General features: G+C 44.5%; 2 protein-coding genes across 12 annotated transcripts in view; one reads left to right on the top strand and one right to left on the bottom strand.

The window, feature by feature from the left end:
• Positions 1-358: 358 nt before the first annotated feature.
• On the bottom strand, positions 359-2,451 carry UFM1 (ubiquitin fold modifier 1). 2 transcript variants are annotated; one of them, XM_054724073.1, is made up of 3 exons: positions 1,608-2,451; positions 1,355-1,510; positions 672-812 (listed from the first exon to the last, which is right to left on the bottom strand). In XM_054724073.1, exons 1-3 carry the CDS (start codon positions 2,434-2,436, stop codon positions 775-777), a joined length of 1,023 nt encoding a protein of 340 aa, XP_054580048.1. In that variant the 5' UTR covers positions 2,437-2,451; the 3' UTR covers positions 672-774. The 2 variants fall into 2 exon arrangements, with proteins under 2 accessions (XP_028011477.1, XP_054580048.1); XM_028155676.2 differs by lacking the exon at positions 1,608-2,451 and having other exon boundaries at positions 359-812; positions 1,355-1,556.
• SMAD4 (SMAD family member 4) overlaps positions 1,131-17,082 on the top strand; it is an 88,217-nt gene continuing 72,265 nt past the window's right edge. For 7 of the 10 annotated variants that reach the window (XR_008557676.1, XM_054724068.1, XM_054724071.1 and 4 more), the window contains exon 1: positions 1,981-2,044. The gene's annotated coding sequence lies outside the window, so the exon portion shown is untranslated. Of the gene's footprint in view, positions 1,149-1,980; positions 2,045-2,419; positions 2,438-13,482; positions 13,579-17,082 lie in introns of those variants that run through there. The other 3 variants (XM_054724065.1, XM_054724067.1, XM_054724066.1) reach the window with 3 other exon arrangements.

Consider the following 17,082-nt stretch of genomic DNA (forward strand, 5'->3'; position numbering starts at 1 on the left):
CGTTAAAAGTATTACATATGCCCCCCTTCCCCCTCATTAGCTCCTTCTAACCCCCTCTCCCCCCAGGCTTTCACCACCCTATTGTCTGTGTCCATGGGTTATGCATATATGCATACAAGTTCTTTGGTTGATTAAATGCTTGATTTCAGTTCTACAACAGCAATACCAATATTTATTTATTGAAATATGTTTTTATTGATTTTAGAGATAGAGGAAGAGAGAAGGAGAGAAACATCGATGAGGGAGGAACATCCATTGGGGATCACCCCCGGAAACAGGGGCAGGAGCCCTGACTGGGATTCAAACTGGCGACCTCTTGGTGCATGGTCCCATACTCAACCAACTGAGCCACACCGGCTGGGCCATACCAACATTTATTTTGAAAGGTATATTTATCTTTAAGTAGAGGACATTAACAACTTCCAACACGATCTCTAGGAATGATTCGCAGTTCCGAACCATGCTTTAGGAAAACATTTCCGGCAGTCTGTGCAGGATTTATTCCTATTCCATCATTGGTAATAATGGCACTCGTGGCTGCAGGAACTTTAAACTCTTCTGCTGCAAACTTTAAGACTGCTGTGAAAGGTGTACTTTCAGGAACGCTGAGTACTTTGTACGGCAGCCGCGGGTCGGACGTCAGGGTGATCTTAAAGGAAACCTTGGACATGGTGGAGCCGGCCTGGGCAGAGACACCGCCGCCCGGAGCTGCAGTCCCACTTCCGCCGAGGTAAGGCCTCCTGCACACTCAGCAACAGATGGCTTTAGAGCTTGCTAATGGGTCTCGGTGGAACTCCCCACAGAAGTATTTCCTGGTTGGTGAAAAAGAAAAAATAGTCTGTAGTTTCTGAAACTTGGTAAATGTCAAAGAAATGCGCGCTTCTTGTAAAAAATTCCAAGTAAAACAAGTATGAAGTCACACAAGCAGAGTTTAGGCCTTCCCCTACCCCACGGGCACCTCGTTAACACGTGTGTCGTAGGTCCTCAAAGGTTCCTTCCAGCCCTGCCGCTCCGCCTCAGTCCCCCAACAAGGACCCCTGACTGGCAGAAACCCGGCCAGCTCTCACGCGAGCCATTTCTCGACTATCTTGTGCGTTTCTTCCGCCCAGTTGCTGCCCTGCGGCCCCATATGGGAGAGCCCCGCGAAGGTAGGCGCCTCTGAATCTAGTGACCCAGGGCAGGGGGGAAGGGGGGGAAGGTGCCGTCATCATCGGCTTCTTCCCAAAGTAAACTGCTAGCAGCGGAAGTCCAATTTCTGTGCCCCCGGAGGTCCCCCCAGACAAGGCCCGACTGGTCGCTATTTATAAACACGGGACGCCCCTATCCGCCGAGCTCTCCCGCGCTTCGTGGGTACCTTTTTGCGAAGAGATGCCACTTTCTCTTGCGATCATTCCCTCCACGCAGCCTCCCTCGCCCACCTCGGAGGGGCAGCGCCTCCCTGCAGGGCCGGGTCCCAGGCCGCCACTCGGTCGGGCCGCGGGCGGGCGGGCTGGCTCTCCTCCGCGGGCGCCTGCGCAGAGCGACGTCCCGTCACTGCGGGCGGGAGGCGGGGGCAGCCGGGAGAAAGGAGAGCTGCTGGGGGGGAAAGGGCCAAACCCTGAAATTACCCGGATGTGGTCTCCGCGCGCGCATGCTCAGTGTCCTCCCGACAAGTTGGCAGCGGCACCTCGGCCCTGGTCGTCGTCGCCGCTGCGGTAACGGAGCGGCTCGGGTGGCGGAGCCCGCGCTCGCGCCCGCCCGCTCTCGTCCGGAGGCCCTTCCCGCCCTGGCCTCGGCTCCGCGGCCGCTCGGGGGACGGGAGCGGGTGAGGGGAGCCGGGCGCCCCCGCGAGAGAGGCCCCCGCGGCGGGGGCGGCCCGGGAGCTCGAGGCGGCCCGGCTCGCGCGGGCAGCGGCGCGGCGCCCGAGGAGGGGCGGCCTGGCCCGGACGCCTCGGGGCGGGGGCCGAGGAGGGCTCCGGGCCGCCGGGGGGAGCGACGGGCCCGGCGCCCTCGCGGACTAGCCCCGGCGGGAGAGCGGACCGCCCTCGCCATCGCCGGAGTCCAGGTAACGCGCCATGTCCCCTCCCCTCTTTCCCCCGGCCGAGCCCGCGCACCCCTCCCGCGGCTTCCCCGCCCGGGGCGGGCTCCCGGCGGCGGCGGCGGCGGGGAGCGCGCGGGAGGCCGGCGGTCCGCGCGGGGAGCGAGCGCGGTCTCTTGTCCGGCCGGGCCAGGGGCCCTCCGGCGGGTCGGGCCGGCCGGGCCGCGGCGCCTCGCGTCCCTCGGGCCCGGCGTCGGTCCTCCGGTGCCCCGCTCCCTGCGCAGTCGGTCGCAGAACCGAGTTAAACTCGGGGACGGAGTCCGGGCTGCGGCCGCCCCTCTTTGTTGTGTGGAGGAGTTCCCCGGCCCGCCCGGCTGGAGTGCGGTGTTGCCTTCGCTGTCTAAATGCAAGTTGGACATGGTTTGTCTTCATTTCTTTCCTCAAGCAGTTTGCTTTCTCTTCGTCCCTTCTTTTCTCTCCCTGGTTGTGCCATCCTAGCGTTTTTCCCGGCTTTGATTTATGTACTTTTTGGGTATTGCGGGTGATGGCTTGCAGGAAACAATCTTGGCACCTCACCCAACCACCCCCACTCCCGCCCAGCCCCTAATCAAGGGGAAAAAAAGACATCGTTTACCTTATTGCTAGGGCTACACGTCCTGGGTGTGAAGTTGGTGGAGGGTGGAGGGCAGTGGCTCCATCACTTACCCCCAAACCAGATTTTCAGAGAAATGGGCGCATTCCGTTAACTTGAAAGGTTTCTTTGCGTGGATGGAGAGGTTTTGAAAGGCCTCTTGAAGGTTGATGGCTCTTTTCACCCCTGAGAATCCTAGTGATTTTTAAAAGTGAATATATTTGTTTCTTACTCATTTATTTTGAATTTAGTTTCTTTTAAAAAATAGATTTTTATTGATTTCAGAGAGGAAGGGAGAGGGAGAGAGGGATAGAACTATCAGTGATAAGAGAGAATCACCATCCATCGGCTGCCTCCTGCACGACTCCCACCGGGGACCGCGCCCCCCACCCGGGCATGGCCCTGACCGGGACTCGAACTGTGTGACCTCCTGCTTCTAGGCTGCCGCTCAGCCACTGAGCCATGCTGGCCGGGCTGACTTTAGTTTTTGCACTTTTATACTTTAAGGTGAAACTGCCGGTTGTTTAGGAATAATAAGTATACTGGTAAGGTAATGTGGAATTATTTACATGTGAATTGACTTTCTAAAGGCCTGTAATCTTGACTAATTTTTATTTAACAACCTTTGACTTTTGACAGAATTAGCGTCCTTTTAGTCTCCGTAGCGGTTTGATTATTCGGGTACCTTAGTAAAAAATGCATACTTTCAAAAGTACATATTTTCGTACAGTAATGTGATTTGGGACATTGTATTTGAATAATTTTTATTGTAGATTTTATAAATTGCCTTTGCCATGTTGAACCGAGTCTAAATATATTTCAGTTGAAAATACAGCATACGAAATTCTAGTGTGTAACTTTTCTGCTGAGGATTTAATTTTCTCTTTTGGAAAGCTAGTACATGACATTTCAAGTTCTAAATGATTGATAGAATTAACATTTAGAAATATGATTCCTTATTAATGTTTCTTTGATAATGTCACGATTTTTTTTTAATTGGGTTTATTACAGAACAAATGTAATGCAGGCTGGCCAAGCATTTACTAGTAAGATTTGGAATATCTTTAGGTCTAACAGTGGTGATGAGTTATGTAGGTGTAAGTTGTTGGAGTTAAAACTAAAAGCTTTCTAGACAAAATTGATATACCATTTTGTGAGTGTATTAATAGAAGTGGCCTTTTCTTTGCTTTCCAGGTTTTTGGGAAAGGTTGCATCTTCTTTAATGTTTGAAATGGGAGTGCCTGAGTAGAAACTTCCCTGTTCAGCGAAATGCCTTCATTTTAAATCTTGAGCTTAGGAAAAAATACTTTAAATCGGTTTCAGGTTTAATGAAAATTTCTTCTGAGAAAGTCACTTTGAATTTTTTCAGAATAAGTTTTATATGGATCATTGACCAAATGTCTCTGCTGCTTGAAGGAATTCTGCTTATACTAGGAAGCAGCAAATCTTGGTAAAAACCTATACTTCACTTTCTTAAACTACACTTTAGTTTAGCCATATCTCCATTTGTGTGTGAATTCTTTATTCTGCATTTCCTTTCAGATTCCATGCCCTCTCACCCCCACCCTCCCAATTAAAGAGCAAGTATAAAACTTAATTTATGCTGTGCAGTCACACTCCAGCTCTCCAGTTTGGAAGCTGTTTTTTTCTGAGTGAGCTGGTGTTATAGTAACATCATTAGACACTATGCTAATTGAGCTGTGAATTGCTGAGGCTTCTACTAGGGCAGTTAACCCTATAGGATCTGCTCTGTTCATTATATTTAAAATGTATATTTATTTAAATTATTTATTTATTTATTTTAGAGAGAGACAGAAAAAGTGACAGGGAGGGGAGAGAGAGGGAGAGATAGAAACATCATTGATTAGACTCATCGATGGGCTGCTTCCTGCATGCCCCCTGCTGGGGATCGAGCGGCAACCCGGACTGGAGCCCAGACCCGAATCCAAACGTGACCTCCTGGTTCATAGAGCGGTGCTCAACCATTGGGCCACACCGGCTGAACTTATGAAGTGATTTTAAAGTGAATGGTTTTTTAAACATGTTAGCCATTTCAGTGCTCATTGTACATGTTGGATTTTCTTTTCTTTTTTTTTCTAGAAGATTGTGTAGTTAGGCAGAGTTATGTTTTCTGTTTTTTTGTTTTGTTTTTTGTTTTTGCTTAAGTGATGATTAATGGTGACTCAGATAATGGTTAATCATGTATAAAACTAATTAGTTTAAGTGATTTTATTATTTCCTACACTAAATGAAAGGAGCTAGGTTAGCATAACACACTCAATTTTGTTAAATTATTAAATTTGGGGCTTTTTGCTCAACAGTTGATAAGGATTCAATTGTTTTCAAAAGAGAAGTTCAAACAGTTGAAAATTTTGTCTAGATATTCATTTGAGTGACTTTCAGTTTGATACTGTTTACATCATAATATGCCAAAACATATGCTTGATAATGGGTCAGATTTAGAATTTTTGGATTTCTTTTCTTGTTCTAAAATGTGTAATTTTGGTGATGAGAAATGTGGCTGAATTTCTGTGTCTCGGGAACAAGGTATTTTCGGTTGTGTCACTTTGACACTATTACATGGTGTGATTGGCATCCAGGAAAATTTATTTTAACCATGAGAGTGGATAAAAATGAGGGTAGTGCTTACTAGTAAAACTAGGATAATAAGTGATCAGAATCTCATAATTTTAAGTCTTTTTAAAAAAATGTTTTTATTGATTTTTAGAGAGGGATAGAGAGATAGAGAGGAACATCATGGTTTGGCTGCCTCCTGCATGCTCCTTACTGGGGATCCAAGCCCGCAACCTGGGCATGCTCTCTGACCCAGAATTGAACTGCTGACCTCTTAGTTCCTGGGTGGACGTTCAACCGCTGAGCCACACTGGCTGGGCCACTTTAAGTCTTGATTATTTGCTACTGCAAATCACATCATAGGTAAGATACAGTAGAAAGCTACCAGAGGCTGATGGTAATGGATATCTATTATTGCATCTTAATTTCAGTTTTGGTGATAAATGTAAATGCCTTTAAACTCAAGAACTATACTTTATTGTTTATATTTTAAATGAGAATTCTTAGCAGTCTGGAAAATTTATAACTTTGGGGTTCATCTTTTTTTTTTTTTTTTTTTAATCCTCACCAGAGGATATTTTTTCCCCATTGATTTCTAGAGTTAGTGGAAGGGAGGGGTGGGGGGTGGAGAGAAACATTGACATGAGAGAGACAAATCGATTGGTTGCCTCCCGCACATGCTTCTACAGGGGCTGGGGACCCTGCAACCGAAAATTGAACCCGAGACCTTTCAGTCTGTGGGCCAACATTCTAATCACTGGGCAAACTAGACAGGGCTGGGGTTCATTGTTTTATGTTTTTCTTCAGCTCCCAGTGTTTAGGATAGTGGTTCTCAATCTTGGCTGCTCTTTGAAATCCCTTTACAAACCTTGATGGCTGGATCCCATCCCCAGAAATTGTGATTTAGTTGGCTTGGGTGTAGCCAGGTGAGAGTTCTGAAGTGGTTGAGTTATTAGGGTCCTCTAACTTCTAAAACATTTTTGTTTATTGATTGCTTTGAGAGAGAGAGAGACAGACCCACAGACAGACAGACATCAGTTTGTTGTTCCACTGATGCATTCATTGGTTGCTTCTTGTATGTGACACCTGACCGGAGATCAAACCTGAGACTTTGGCAGATGGGGGTGACATTCTTTTTTTTTTTTTTAAATTTCTTTATTGATTAAGGTGTCACATATTTGTCCTCATCCCCCCATCCCCATCCCACCCCTCTCCCCACGCATGCCCCAATCCCCTGTTGAACTTAGCCGTTGGATAGGCTTATATGCATGCATACAGGTCCTTTGGTTGAACTCTCCCCCTCCCCCCACCCTCCCCCTACCCTCCCCTATCCTCCCTCTGAGGCCCGATAGTCCGATCGATGCCTCCTTGCTTCTGGTTCTGTTCTTGTTCCTCAGTCTATGTTGTTCATCATTTCCCCTAGATGAGCGAGATCATATGTCACTAAATATATACTAATAAGAACTGAATGTGAGACGAGCAATAATAGTTATGCTGACAGGCAAATGAATCAATCTGTAGCGGGCTTCCCCCTGGACCAACAGTTCTTTTGAGACCCAATTTCAATGTCCAGTAGTTCCTTATGTGTACATGTCAGCACTGACCCCTCAGCTCTGGATGGTGGACAAATGGTGGTAATGGAGGTCCGACTCCCTCTGGTTTGGTCTCGGCCGAACCCAGGGGCACGGCGTCACCCGGACTAAGGGGCACGTGGCCTCACCCATACCCAAGGGGCGCGTGGTCTCACCCGGGCCTGGGACCCAGCCTCACCCGGATGGATCCAGGGGCGCACGGCCTCACCCGGACCCAGGATCTGGCTTCACCTGTACCCAGGGACGCTTGGCCTCTCAGATGGGGGTGACATTCTAACCAGCTGAGCTACCCGGCCAGGGCAGGGTCCTCGATAACTTAATTTTTTTAACTTTCACTTGTGTCAGCTTTACACTCTAATACGTTGATATACATACGCACAATGTAATCATCTCACATCTAACTTAATGGGTCCCTTGAAGATATTGCCTCATATGTTTTGCTTCCAAGTCTGTCCCCTTCATCTCTCCTTCTCTCCCCTATTTTCTACTTTTCATTGTTCAATTCATTTGAACTGTCTGGTAGCAAATTTTAGGATGCTGCATTTCCCGCGATGAGTGGTTGGTATGTCATCACTATTCTAACTAGGAGGTTTATCTTTTAAAGCATTCTAAAATGCTTACTTGGCTCCTTTTAGAGACTGTTTAGGTGCCAAAGTTAGCATTTAAACTCCCAAAGGAACTTGGTCTTTATAGGGGTAATCTGTTTGGAAACCATACAATTTTCTAGACACCAAATAGTCACTTGAGTGGTTCCTGAGATGCATGTTGCGTTGATTTAGCTTTTGCTGTCAGGGTTTAACTTGAATACTGTGAGAAAGTTGCCCAACAAGCCCAACTAGTTGGTAGTTCTTTATAGATCATTTGTGCGGGTAGCTTCAGTTCTCCATCTCTATCACCTGAAGCACCCGTCCAAGACCAGTTGCATCTCTGTCTCTGGAAGAGCTACTTAAAAAAATAAAACAAAATATTATTTTCTTCCCTTACCATACCTCATTTCAACACACACGGAGTCAGAATTGGGAATAGAGTAGAGGGGGCATGGGAATCTGTACTACAAAGAAAGTACCTCTTGATTTTAAAGGCTTTGGATATTTAAGTATGCTTATCCTATTGCCTCATTTGTTTTAATACAGTACAAACTTTATTTTACAATCATTAGTGCACTGGAACAATTTACTTAAAATTCATCACTCCCAATTTGCATGTTCAGAATGCAAATCTTATTTATAATTTGAATAAAAGGACTGCTACTGAATATTTGTCTTTGTAGTAAGGTATGACTTCTGTATCTTAATGTGGATGAATGTATATGAACTTCAGGGTCTTTTTCAAGTCAAAATATATTTCTAAATGGAAAACTGAGTTAAGGATATTTATTCACTAATGGTATTCAAGCATTTGATAACAATAGGTGACCAGTCATTGTAATTGAATCATCTGGTGGAAGGATGACTGGAAGTAGTACACAATGGGGTAAGATAAACCAGCTGAAGGAAGAATCTTATGTATATGGATATGCAGCTGGCTAATAGTAAAGTGACATAACATCTGTGTAATTAGTCTTTTAATCAGTTGCATATATTCATGATATTGTATTTTGTTTCACTGTCTTTTTTGGTAATTTGTAATTTGTAAATTGAAATGTGTAGATTAGTGTAGACTAGATTAGTGCCTTATAAAACTGACACCTCAGACTCCTAGAGTGCTTTTTGAAGGTAGGGCTCCACTCTTTATATATATTTAATAGGGCTAGGCCAGTGGTCGGCAAACTGCGAGCCGCAGTTTGCCGCTCTGTTGACTAATGAGTTTGCCAACCACTGACCTAGACTCTCGATTCCAATAATTACAGGCTGTTGTTCCTTGTGATTAAGCCCCTATCCCAGTGGTTGGCCAAACTCATTAGTGAACAGAGTGGCAAACCGTGGCTCGCGAGCCACATGTGGCTCTTTGACCCCTTGAGTGTGGCTCTTCCACAAAATACCACGGCCTGGGTGAGTCTATTTTGAAGAAGTGGCGTTAGAAGAAGTTTAAGTTTAAAAAATTTGGCTCTCAAAAGAAATTTCAGTCGTTGTACTGTTGATATTTGGCTCTGTTGACTAATGAGTTTGCCGACCACTGGCTAGGCTAATCTGCTAGGTATTCTGATACAGCCCTTTTTGAAAGCATAATCTAGATGACTTGACGGTCTTCTTCATTTAAAAGGTTTTATGAAAAGTATTTTTCAGTTATCAGTTATTAAAATACTAGAGGCCCAGTGCACGAATTTGTGCACGGGTGGGGTCCCTCAGCCTGGCCGGCGATTGGGGCCGATGGGCACAATGGGAGGTTGGCCGGCTGGGGGCACGGGAGGTTGGCTGTGGGAGGGCACTGACCACCAGAGGGCAATTCCTGCGCTGAGCATCTGCCCCCTGGTGGTCAATGCGCATCATAGTGACCAGTTGTTAGGTCACTTAGGCTTTTATATATATAGACTAGGGGCCCAGTGCACGAGGGGTGGGTCCCTCAGCCTGACCTGTACCCTCTCTAATCTGAGAGCCCTCAGGGGAGCCCTTTCCAATCCAGGCGTTTCTGTCTGTCTTTGCAATCATATGAGCGAATTGTCTGAGACCCCAACCCAGTTTGGTTTGTTGCTCACAGAATAATAGAGGCTTTTTTTTTTTCTTTTTCTTTGCTTCATTGGTGGAGATTTCCTGGAAGTTTTAGGATATCTTCCCTTTAATTTTTCCTAGACACTCTGATTTTACTTATGTCTCTCACCTTTGCTTTCCCTCCATCCCCCACCGCAACAGTAGACTTGCTCTAGGCTCGCTTTGCTCTAGTGTTTAGGAGATCCGTCTGCCACCAGAACTATGATTCCCAGCATTCCTGGTGCTTCCCGCACTCTGGGCTTCCGCTTCCAGTCCTGTGGCTGCCACCAGAACTATTCCCAGAATTCCTGGTGCTCCCCACGCGCCCTTCCTGCTCTGTCTCTGTCCCATGGCCTCCTGCTCTGCCAAGTTCTCCAAGCCACCAGCTCTCCCTCTCTGCTCTCTGTCTGGCGGCTTGGGGAGCCAAGTTTCCCAAGCCGCTCCACTCTCCACCCGGCGCCTGTGTATGCAAATTAACCCACCATCTTTGTTGGGTTAATTTGCATACTCCTGATTGGCTGGTGAGCGTAGTGGAGGTATGGTCAATTTACATGTTTCTCTTTTATTGTATAGGATACTTTAGTTTCCAGTGTTTTAAAACAATGTTTCCCACAGTGCGATCCATAGACTTCAGGTGGGGGCGGTCCCCATGACCCTTTTCTGTTAGGATGTTCATGAAGTCAAAATTATTTTCATAATGAAACAAATGTTGTGCCAGCAACCAAGGTACATGCCCTTGACCAGAATCAAACCTGGGACCCTTGAGTCCGCAGGCTGACGCTCTATCCACTGAGCCAAACTGGTTAGGGCAGGGGTGTTTGTTTTTTGATCAAACAATGTCTTGTTTAACTTATTTGTAAATCACCTTAATAAAAGTCTTTTTTTTCACTTGACAATAATTTTGTTCCAGAAACTCTACATGTGTTGTAAAATAGATTTTCTAATAACAGAATTTCAAATCTTTGTAAGCTGAAAAATGTATCTGCCATCCAGTCAGTTGATATTTAAGAAACTATTTGCTTGTCAGGTGTTATACTAGGGTAGTAATAGTATCACGCAAAATTGCATGGAATGAAAATTTCATGCAAAAATGTGCTTCATAGTGATATAAAATGATAAATGAAGGGTATTTCAAAGTAAGCACACCATACTTGACTATCAATATGTAAAATTTTCTTCAGGATTCTTATGGTCTTAGAAGTATGTACCAGACATAAAATTTTATAGCATACACTGTATGTTGGTAAAATTTATTTTGTTTATGAGAATATCTTTAAGACTCAAAGGGCACATAGGCATACATGTCAATTAATTAGAATATCCATTGAGGAAATATATTAGAAAAAGTCTCTGCACTTTAAGTTCTTTGTGACTTTCAGTAGCTCATATGTAGCAAGCAAAATGTGTTGGATACTATGAAAAAAATTATCTGAAGAAGAATAAATAACTTTAGAATTCCACCCAAAAAAAAAACAAAACAAAAAAAAACCAAATGTTAACTTGCCTTTTTACCATGTGGGCATTGCATTGCTGGTGAAGAAGCAGTAGTGGGTAAACTGCGGGCACCTTAGCATGAATCAAGGTAGTGGCAGCAAACTATATGAATCTTTATTGTGTTCTTCACAGCCAAACACACGTTAAGCATTAGAAAAAAACGCCAGTTTCACTTAGGAGTATCCTTGGTGAAGCAGTAAAAGTTTTAACATTTAAAATCTATCTCCTGAAGTGCATATCTTTTTAATACTCAGTGTGATTAAATAAAAGCTAGCATAACCTACTTCTGCACTTTGAAGTAAAGGTTCATCTCTGGGAAAAGCACTAGTGTGATTGAGGTGCAAGTTAAACTAGCTGTTTTTTTTTTTTATATAAAGACTTTTTAATTGAATTTTTAGAAACAGAGAAACATCAGTGTGAAAGCAAAACATTGATAGGCTGCCCCTTGCACAGGCCTCACCGGGGATCATGTCCAAAACCTGGGCATGTGCCCTGACCAGGAATTGAACTGGCAACCTTTCAGTGCACGGGAGGAGGCCCATCCAACTGAGCCACACTGGCCAGGGCTAACCTAGGTGCTTTTTAATAGGATACTACTTTTATTTTTACAGAAAAGAATGACTTATATATAAACCACAGTTACACACTTTTGATATTTGGCAGGTATTTCTTGAAAATGAATGAAGAGCCTGGCCAGTGTGCTCAGTGGTTGAGAGTTGACCCATGCACTCAGGTTCGATTCCTAGCCAGGGCACATTACCTGGGTTTTGGGCTGGATTCCCCAGTAGGGGGCATGCAGAGGGCAGCCAGTCAATGTTGATGTTTCTCATTGATGTTTCTCTCTCTCTCCCTCTCTTTCTAAAATCAATAAAAACATATAAAAAAAACTTCCTCTTGTGCCCATCTTTAAAAAAAGGAAAGAAAGAAAATGAGTGAACAAATTGGTGGTGCTATTAAGGTCTGTGATTAAAATACATAAAATCTTTCAACATTTGGAAGATCTATATAACTCATTAAACTAATATTTTCCCAGATGACCAATGCATGATGTTACAAAATCATGCATGGGTAAGGAGGTCCATTCAAAATACATTATAGACCAATGGATTTTTATATAGCAGAGCCAAGAAATTCATTGATGTGGATTCAGATTTCACGTTGCAATTAACATTAAGAATTGCCATTTGTTGCACTTGGTGTTGAATAAAAATGGAATATCCATTATCTTAAAAGGCCATTAAAATACTCCTCTCATTTCTAATTAGTTATCTATGTGAGGCACGTTTTCTTCATATACTTTGACCAAAACAACATGTCATAACAGATTGCTGTAGAAGCAGATGAGAGTCCAGAAAAATGTTAATTTTTAAATAAGATTATTTAAGGTGAAGCTAGTATACCAATATGATGTTTATTTTAATTTTCATTGAATTTGTTGGGGTGACATTGATTCATAAAATTATATAGGTTTCAGGTGTACTATTCTATAGTGCGGCATCTGTATATTGTATTGTGTGTACACCACCCAAAGTTAGGTCTCCTTCTAACACCATTTATTGCCCCTTTACCCTCTTCTACCTCCCCCCAGCCCCTTTCCCTCTGGCAATCACCATAGTGTTGCAGTATGTTACTTAAATCTAAGACCTATGGGTAAACAAGCATACTTCTAAATTTGTTTCTTATAGTTCATCTTAAAAGTTATCACAAAAGCATTCTGATTTTATTATTCCCATCCCAGGTTTTTAAATCATTAATACCTGTCTATAATCCTTTGTGCTTTTGAAAGGTTTTCTTTTGATGACCCTCAACTCTTGGATGTTCCTCTGTTTAGAATCTAGGCTTCAGCTTGTGCTACAGGCTGTTGAACTAAATCTGTAGATTCTTTTTTCTTGCTTTTAAGCCTATGATTAGAATTTCTTCCTAGTGATATTTCACCAGGTTAGACTTTTTTTTCTTGTTAACTTAAGCACTTTTCTCATATATTTCTGTATTAATTGTTTATTGATCATTAATCAAAATACCTATAACTATAGAAAATATACTTGTATGTTTGTTCCATATATAATACAGCTGATAATTCAAAAGTAAACAGACATCTGAGAAATAAAAACATACCAGTGTTCATTAATTAAAGTTTATGAACTCCATAGAGCCCTTCAGGCAAGCAATCAGCCTTTTTATTTTTAGAGAGTAACTTAATTAGCTTGGAGTTGCTGTTAGACCCCTATGGTCAACATCAGGTGACACATTATGATTAAAACAAGGCTAGAGACAAAATACACAATAGGTAGATAGAAAAAAGAACAAACCTTTGTCCCTTTTAGTGACTTTCTACCTCCCATTACCACTGTCACCATGGGATTGTTTTTTTCTATTACAATTCTTTTTTAATCTAATACCTGTGTGATAGAGACTTTCAGATAGGATTCTCTATTGAGCTCTTTAAAATTTAGCATACTTAACCTCTTAAATCTTATTCTGTCATCTTTCAATTAATCTGTCTAGGAAATGGGTCATCTTTTTAAAAAACGTTTTTATTGATTTCAGAGAAGAAAGGAGAGATAGACACGTCAGTGATGAGAGGGAATCATCCATCGGCTGCCTCCTGCACACCCCCCACTGAGGATTGAGCCCACAACCCGGGTATGTGCCCTGACAGGGAATTGAACTGGTAACCTGGTGCATAGGTTGATGCTCAACCACTGAGCCACACCAGCCGGGCAATGGGTCATCTTTTGACTGTCCCTTCTTTTCATCCCTTATACTTAGGTGATTAAAATATCTAGTCTATTCTACTTAGAAACACTTCCTTGGTTCCCCGCTTTGTTTTCCTTGCCCATACCTTTAGTCTAGGCCCTATTACTCTTCTGATTACTGTTTCCTAACTAGTTATCTGTTTCACTTTCTAAAGCTATTCTCCATCTTCTTACTGTAGTTTTCTTTCTAATAGATATCTAATGTTATTATTTCTTCCCCTCTTTCCTATCATGGACTTACTCTAGACAAAATATCTTATTCTTATCCCTTTGCTTTTCCCTATGATTTTTTAGCCTGGCAGATTCTAATTCACATGTGGTAGTCATTGGTATTATTCCACCAATAATCACTCTGATGGCTCTCTTCTGTCTTGCACTTCTCTGTCTCCCACCCCAACCTTGAAACTAGGCATGGTTCAGTGCTCCTCAACCTTGGCAAATGGACATTTTGGGCTGGATAAATTTTTGTTGTAGGGAGCTGCCCTTGCATTGTAGGATGTTTGGCAGCAGCCCTGGCTTTTAGCTGCTAGATGCAAGTAATCTTCTGCCTCTTACTTCCCCATTCCAGTTGTGAAAATCAAAAATGTCTCTAGATATTGCCAAATGACCGTGAGGGACAAAGTTGCTCTGGTTGAGAACCACTGGCATGGCCATATGACTTTGGCCAGTCAAATGTGAGCAGAAGGGATGGTCAGCCTTTGAAAGACAGTGCATGAATTATGCTATCTCTTCCCCTGCCATTTAAGGACATATGTAGAGATGGAGTCTTTGTTAGCTTAATCCCTGAGAGAGAACAATGAGCAGTGCTCCCAGTTTATGCAGAAAATACACCTGTGATTTAAGCTACTGATATTTTGGGGTTGGTTATCACTGCAACATAGGGTAGCCTAGCCTGACTGATACATCATGCTAAGATCTAGTTTACCTGTGGACTTTCCATGCTTTCTCATTTATAGTCCCAATTCACTTTAACACCTACCTCTTTTAGCATCTATTACTTAAGAGTAATATATTTGGATCTTCTGTATCTGTGGTTATCAGTGGAGTAAGTACTGCTCCTTAAGTGATACGGATATTAGTGGGAGGAGCTTTGGTGGGTAGGGGCTAGGGATGCCATCTTGCAATGTGAAGGATTTTGAAGAATTATGTTGCATCCCACAACACTTTCAGATGCCCCAGAAATTCATGTAGGAGGAAACATATAATTAACCTAGAATGCAGCTCCATCTTAATATGTACTCAATTTTTCAGAAATGAAGTTCTGAATTAATTTGGTTTCTTTAAAAAAAGAAAAATATATCCTATATAATAAAGATGTAATATGCAAATGGTCGTTACACCGTGAAGCATAACGATTGACCGCGTAGCGACTGGATCATGGATCAGCAGGAGGGTGGGACAGCGAGCTACAAGCGGGCGGCGGAAAGCTACAGGAGGGGGCAGGGCAATAAGCTTTGTGGGGGGGCGCGGAGGGAGCTACAGGAGGGTGGCAATGAGCTACAGGCTACAAGCGGGCAGTGGAGAGCTACAGGAGTGGGCAGGGCAGCAAGCTATGAGGGGGCCTGGGGGGAGCTACAGGAGAGTGGGGAGCGGGTGGAGAGCTACTGGAGGGCGGCAGCAAGCTACTGGTGAGCTACTGGTGCACAGATTCATGCGCAGGGCTACTAGTGTATGTATATTTTAGAGAGAAAGAAGCAGCCTACCTAATAATAGACAAATATGCAAATTGACCGTACCTTCGCTATGCCCGCGATTGGCCAGGAGGCGCTGGGGGGCGGGACTCGGGGTGGCCGGGGTGGCCGATTGCGCCGGCCGGACGCTGAGCTCGCGTCGCCAGCGGGGGCTCGAGCTCAGCGTCTGCGCCATGGCTGTGCTGCGGCACAGAAGGGGCCTCTGGGGCAGCGAGCTCACGTCCCACCGCGGACCATCAAAAGCGGGGGAGCTGGGTGCCTGGCCACTCCGGCACCAGGCCTTTCAGAAGCCTCCCCCGCGCCGGAGGCTTTTGAAAGGCCTGGTGCACCAGCGGACAGGCACCCAGCTCCCCCGTGATCGAAAGGGAAAGTGTGTAGGGGACCTTACACGTGCATGATTCAATCATGCACTGGGCCTCTAGTCAATGATAAGAGAGAATCATTTACTGGCTGCCTCCTGCATGCCCCCTGCTGGGGATCAAGCATGCATCCTGGGCATGTGCCTTGACCAGGAATCGAACCATGACCTCCTAGCTCCTGGGTTGATGCTCAACCACTGAGTCACGCTGGACAGGCTCTTAATTTGGTTTCTTAATTGAAGTTGTTTTGTTTGGGACTTTATCAGGAGTTCACCATTTTGGAAAATCCATGTCACCAACTTTATCACTGTGCTATTTAAGTTGCCAAAACAAAACACCTGTAGTTGTCATATTTATGATGATTCTACACATAAGTGCAAGCATCTATAATTTTTATTATATTATCTAAATTTATTGATATGCTGGAACATTTTTGTTAATATACATACTTTATTATATATTAGCTAGAGGCCCAGTGCACACGAAATTGTGCACGGTTAGGGTCCCTAGGCCTAGCCTGGCCTCCATTGCATGGCTTCTGCCGCCCTTCGACGCTGCTTGAAGCTCCCCGCCCTGGGAAGCTCTGTGATGCTTGCGGCCCCTCGACTGCTCTGGGAGGCTCCCCCCGCCCCTTGACTGCTCCGCGAAGCTTGCTGCCGCCCCGCAAAGCTTGCCCCTGGACGCTCGCGAAACTCCCCCGCCCTATGACTGCTTCTCGAAAATTGCTGCCGCCTGGGTGACTGCTCCGCTAAGCTCATGGCCAGCCTGCCACCTCCGCTCAACAGTCCCCAGTCCCGCCCCGCCGCCAGCCCCGCCTCATGGTGAGCGGCTTGGGGGCTGGGGGAGAGGGGGGACCGAGAGGTGCTCAATGCACTTCATGGTGACCTGTCGCCCGTTCGGTTGTGACGCCACCTAGCTCTTTATATACTTTAGGATCTTTTTCTCCTTTAACAGTTACGGCATTGTTAAAACTTTTTAAATATGTCAAATAGGTTAGAATTCTTTCAAGAATGCTAATGGTGCTGAAACCGGTTTGGCTCTGTGGATAGAGCATCGGTCTGCGGACTGAAAGGTCCCAGGTTCGATTCCGGTCAAGGGCATGTACATTGGTTGCGGGCACATCCCCGGTAGGGGGCGTGCAGGAGGCAGCTGGTCGATGTTTCTCTCTCATCGATGTTTCTAGCTTTCTATCCCTCTCCCTTCCTCTCTGTAAAAAATCAATAAAATATATATTTTTAAAAAAAGAATTCTAATGGTGATATAAATTATTTGTTACAAAATGAGATGTTGGTCTGATAGAGTTGAGAACTTTTTCATTATGTGCTGCTTGTTTTGTATCTG

The sequence above is a fragment of the Eptesicus fuscus genome, chromosome 12 (genome assembly GCF_027574615.1).
Source record: "Eptesicus fuscus isolate TK198812 chromosome 12, DD_ASM_mEF_20220401, whole genome shotgun sequence".
In the NCBI taxonomy this organism is placed as follows: Eukaryota; Metazoa; Chordata; class Mammalia; order Chiroptera; family Vespertilionidae; genus Eptesicus; species Eptesicus fuscus.

What these genes read in the sequence shown, in the direction of transcription:
- UFM1 (XM_054724073.1), bottom strand. Translation starts at nt 2,436, where the DNA reads ATGTCCAACTTGCATTTAGACAGCGAAGGCAACACCGCACTCCAGCCG. An exon ending in CGCGCGGAGACCACATCCGG is followed by an intron (nt 1,511 to 1,607) that starts GTAATTTCAGGG and finishes CGCTCTGCGCAG; the next exon opens with GCGCCCGCGGAGGAGAGCCA. An exon ending in TGGCATCTCTTCGCAAAAAG is followed by an intron (nt 813 to 1,354) that starts GTACCCACGAAG and finishes TTCACCAACCAG; the next exon opens with GAAATACTTCTGTGGGGAGT.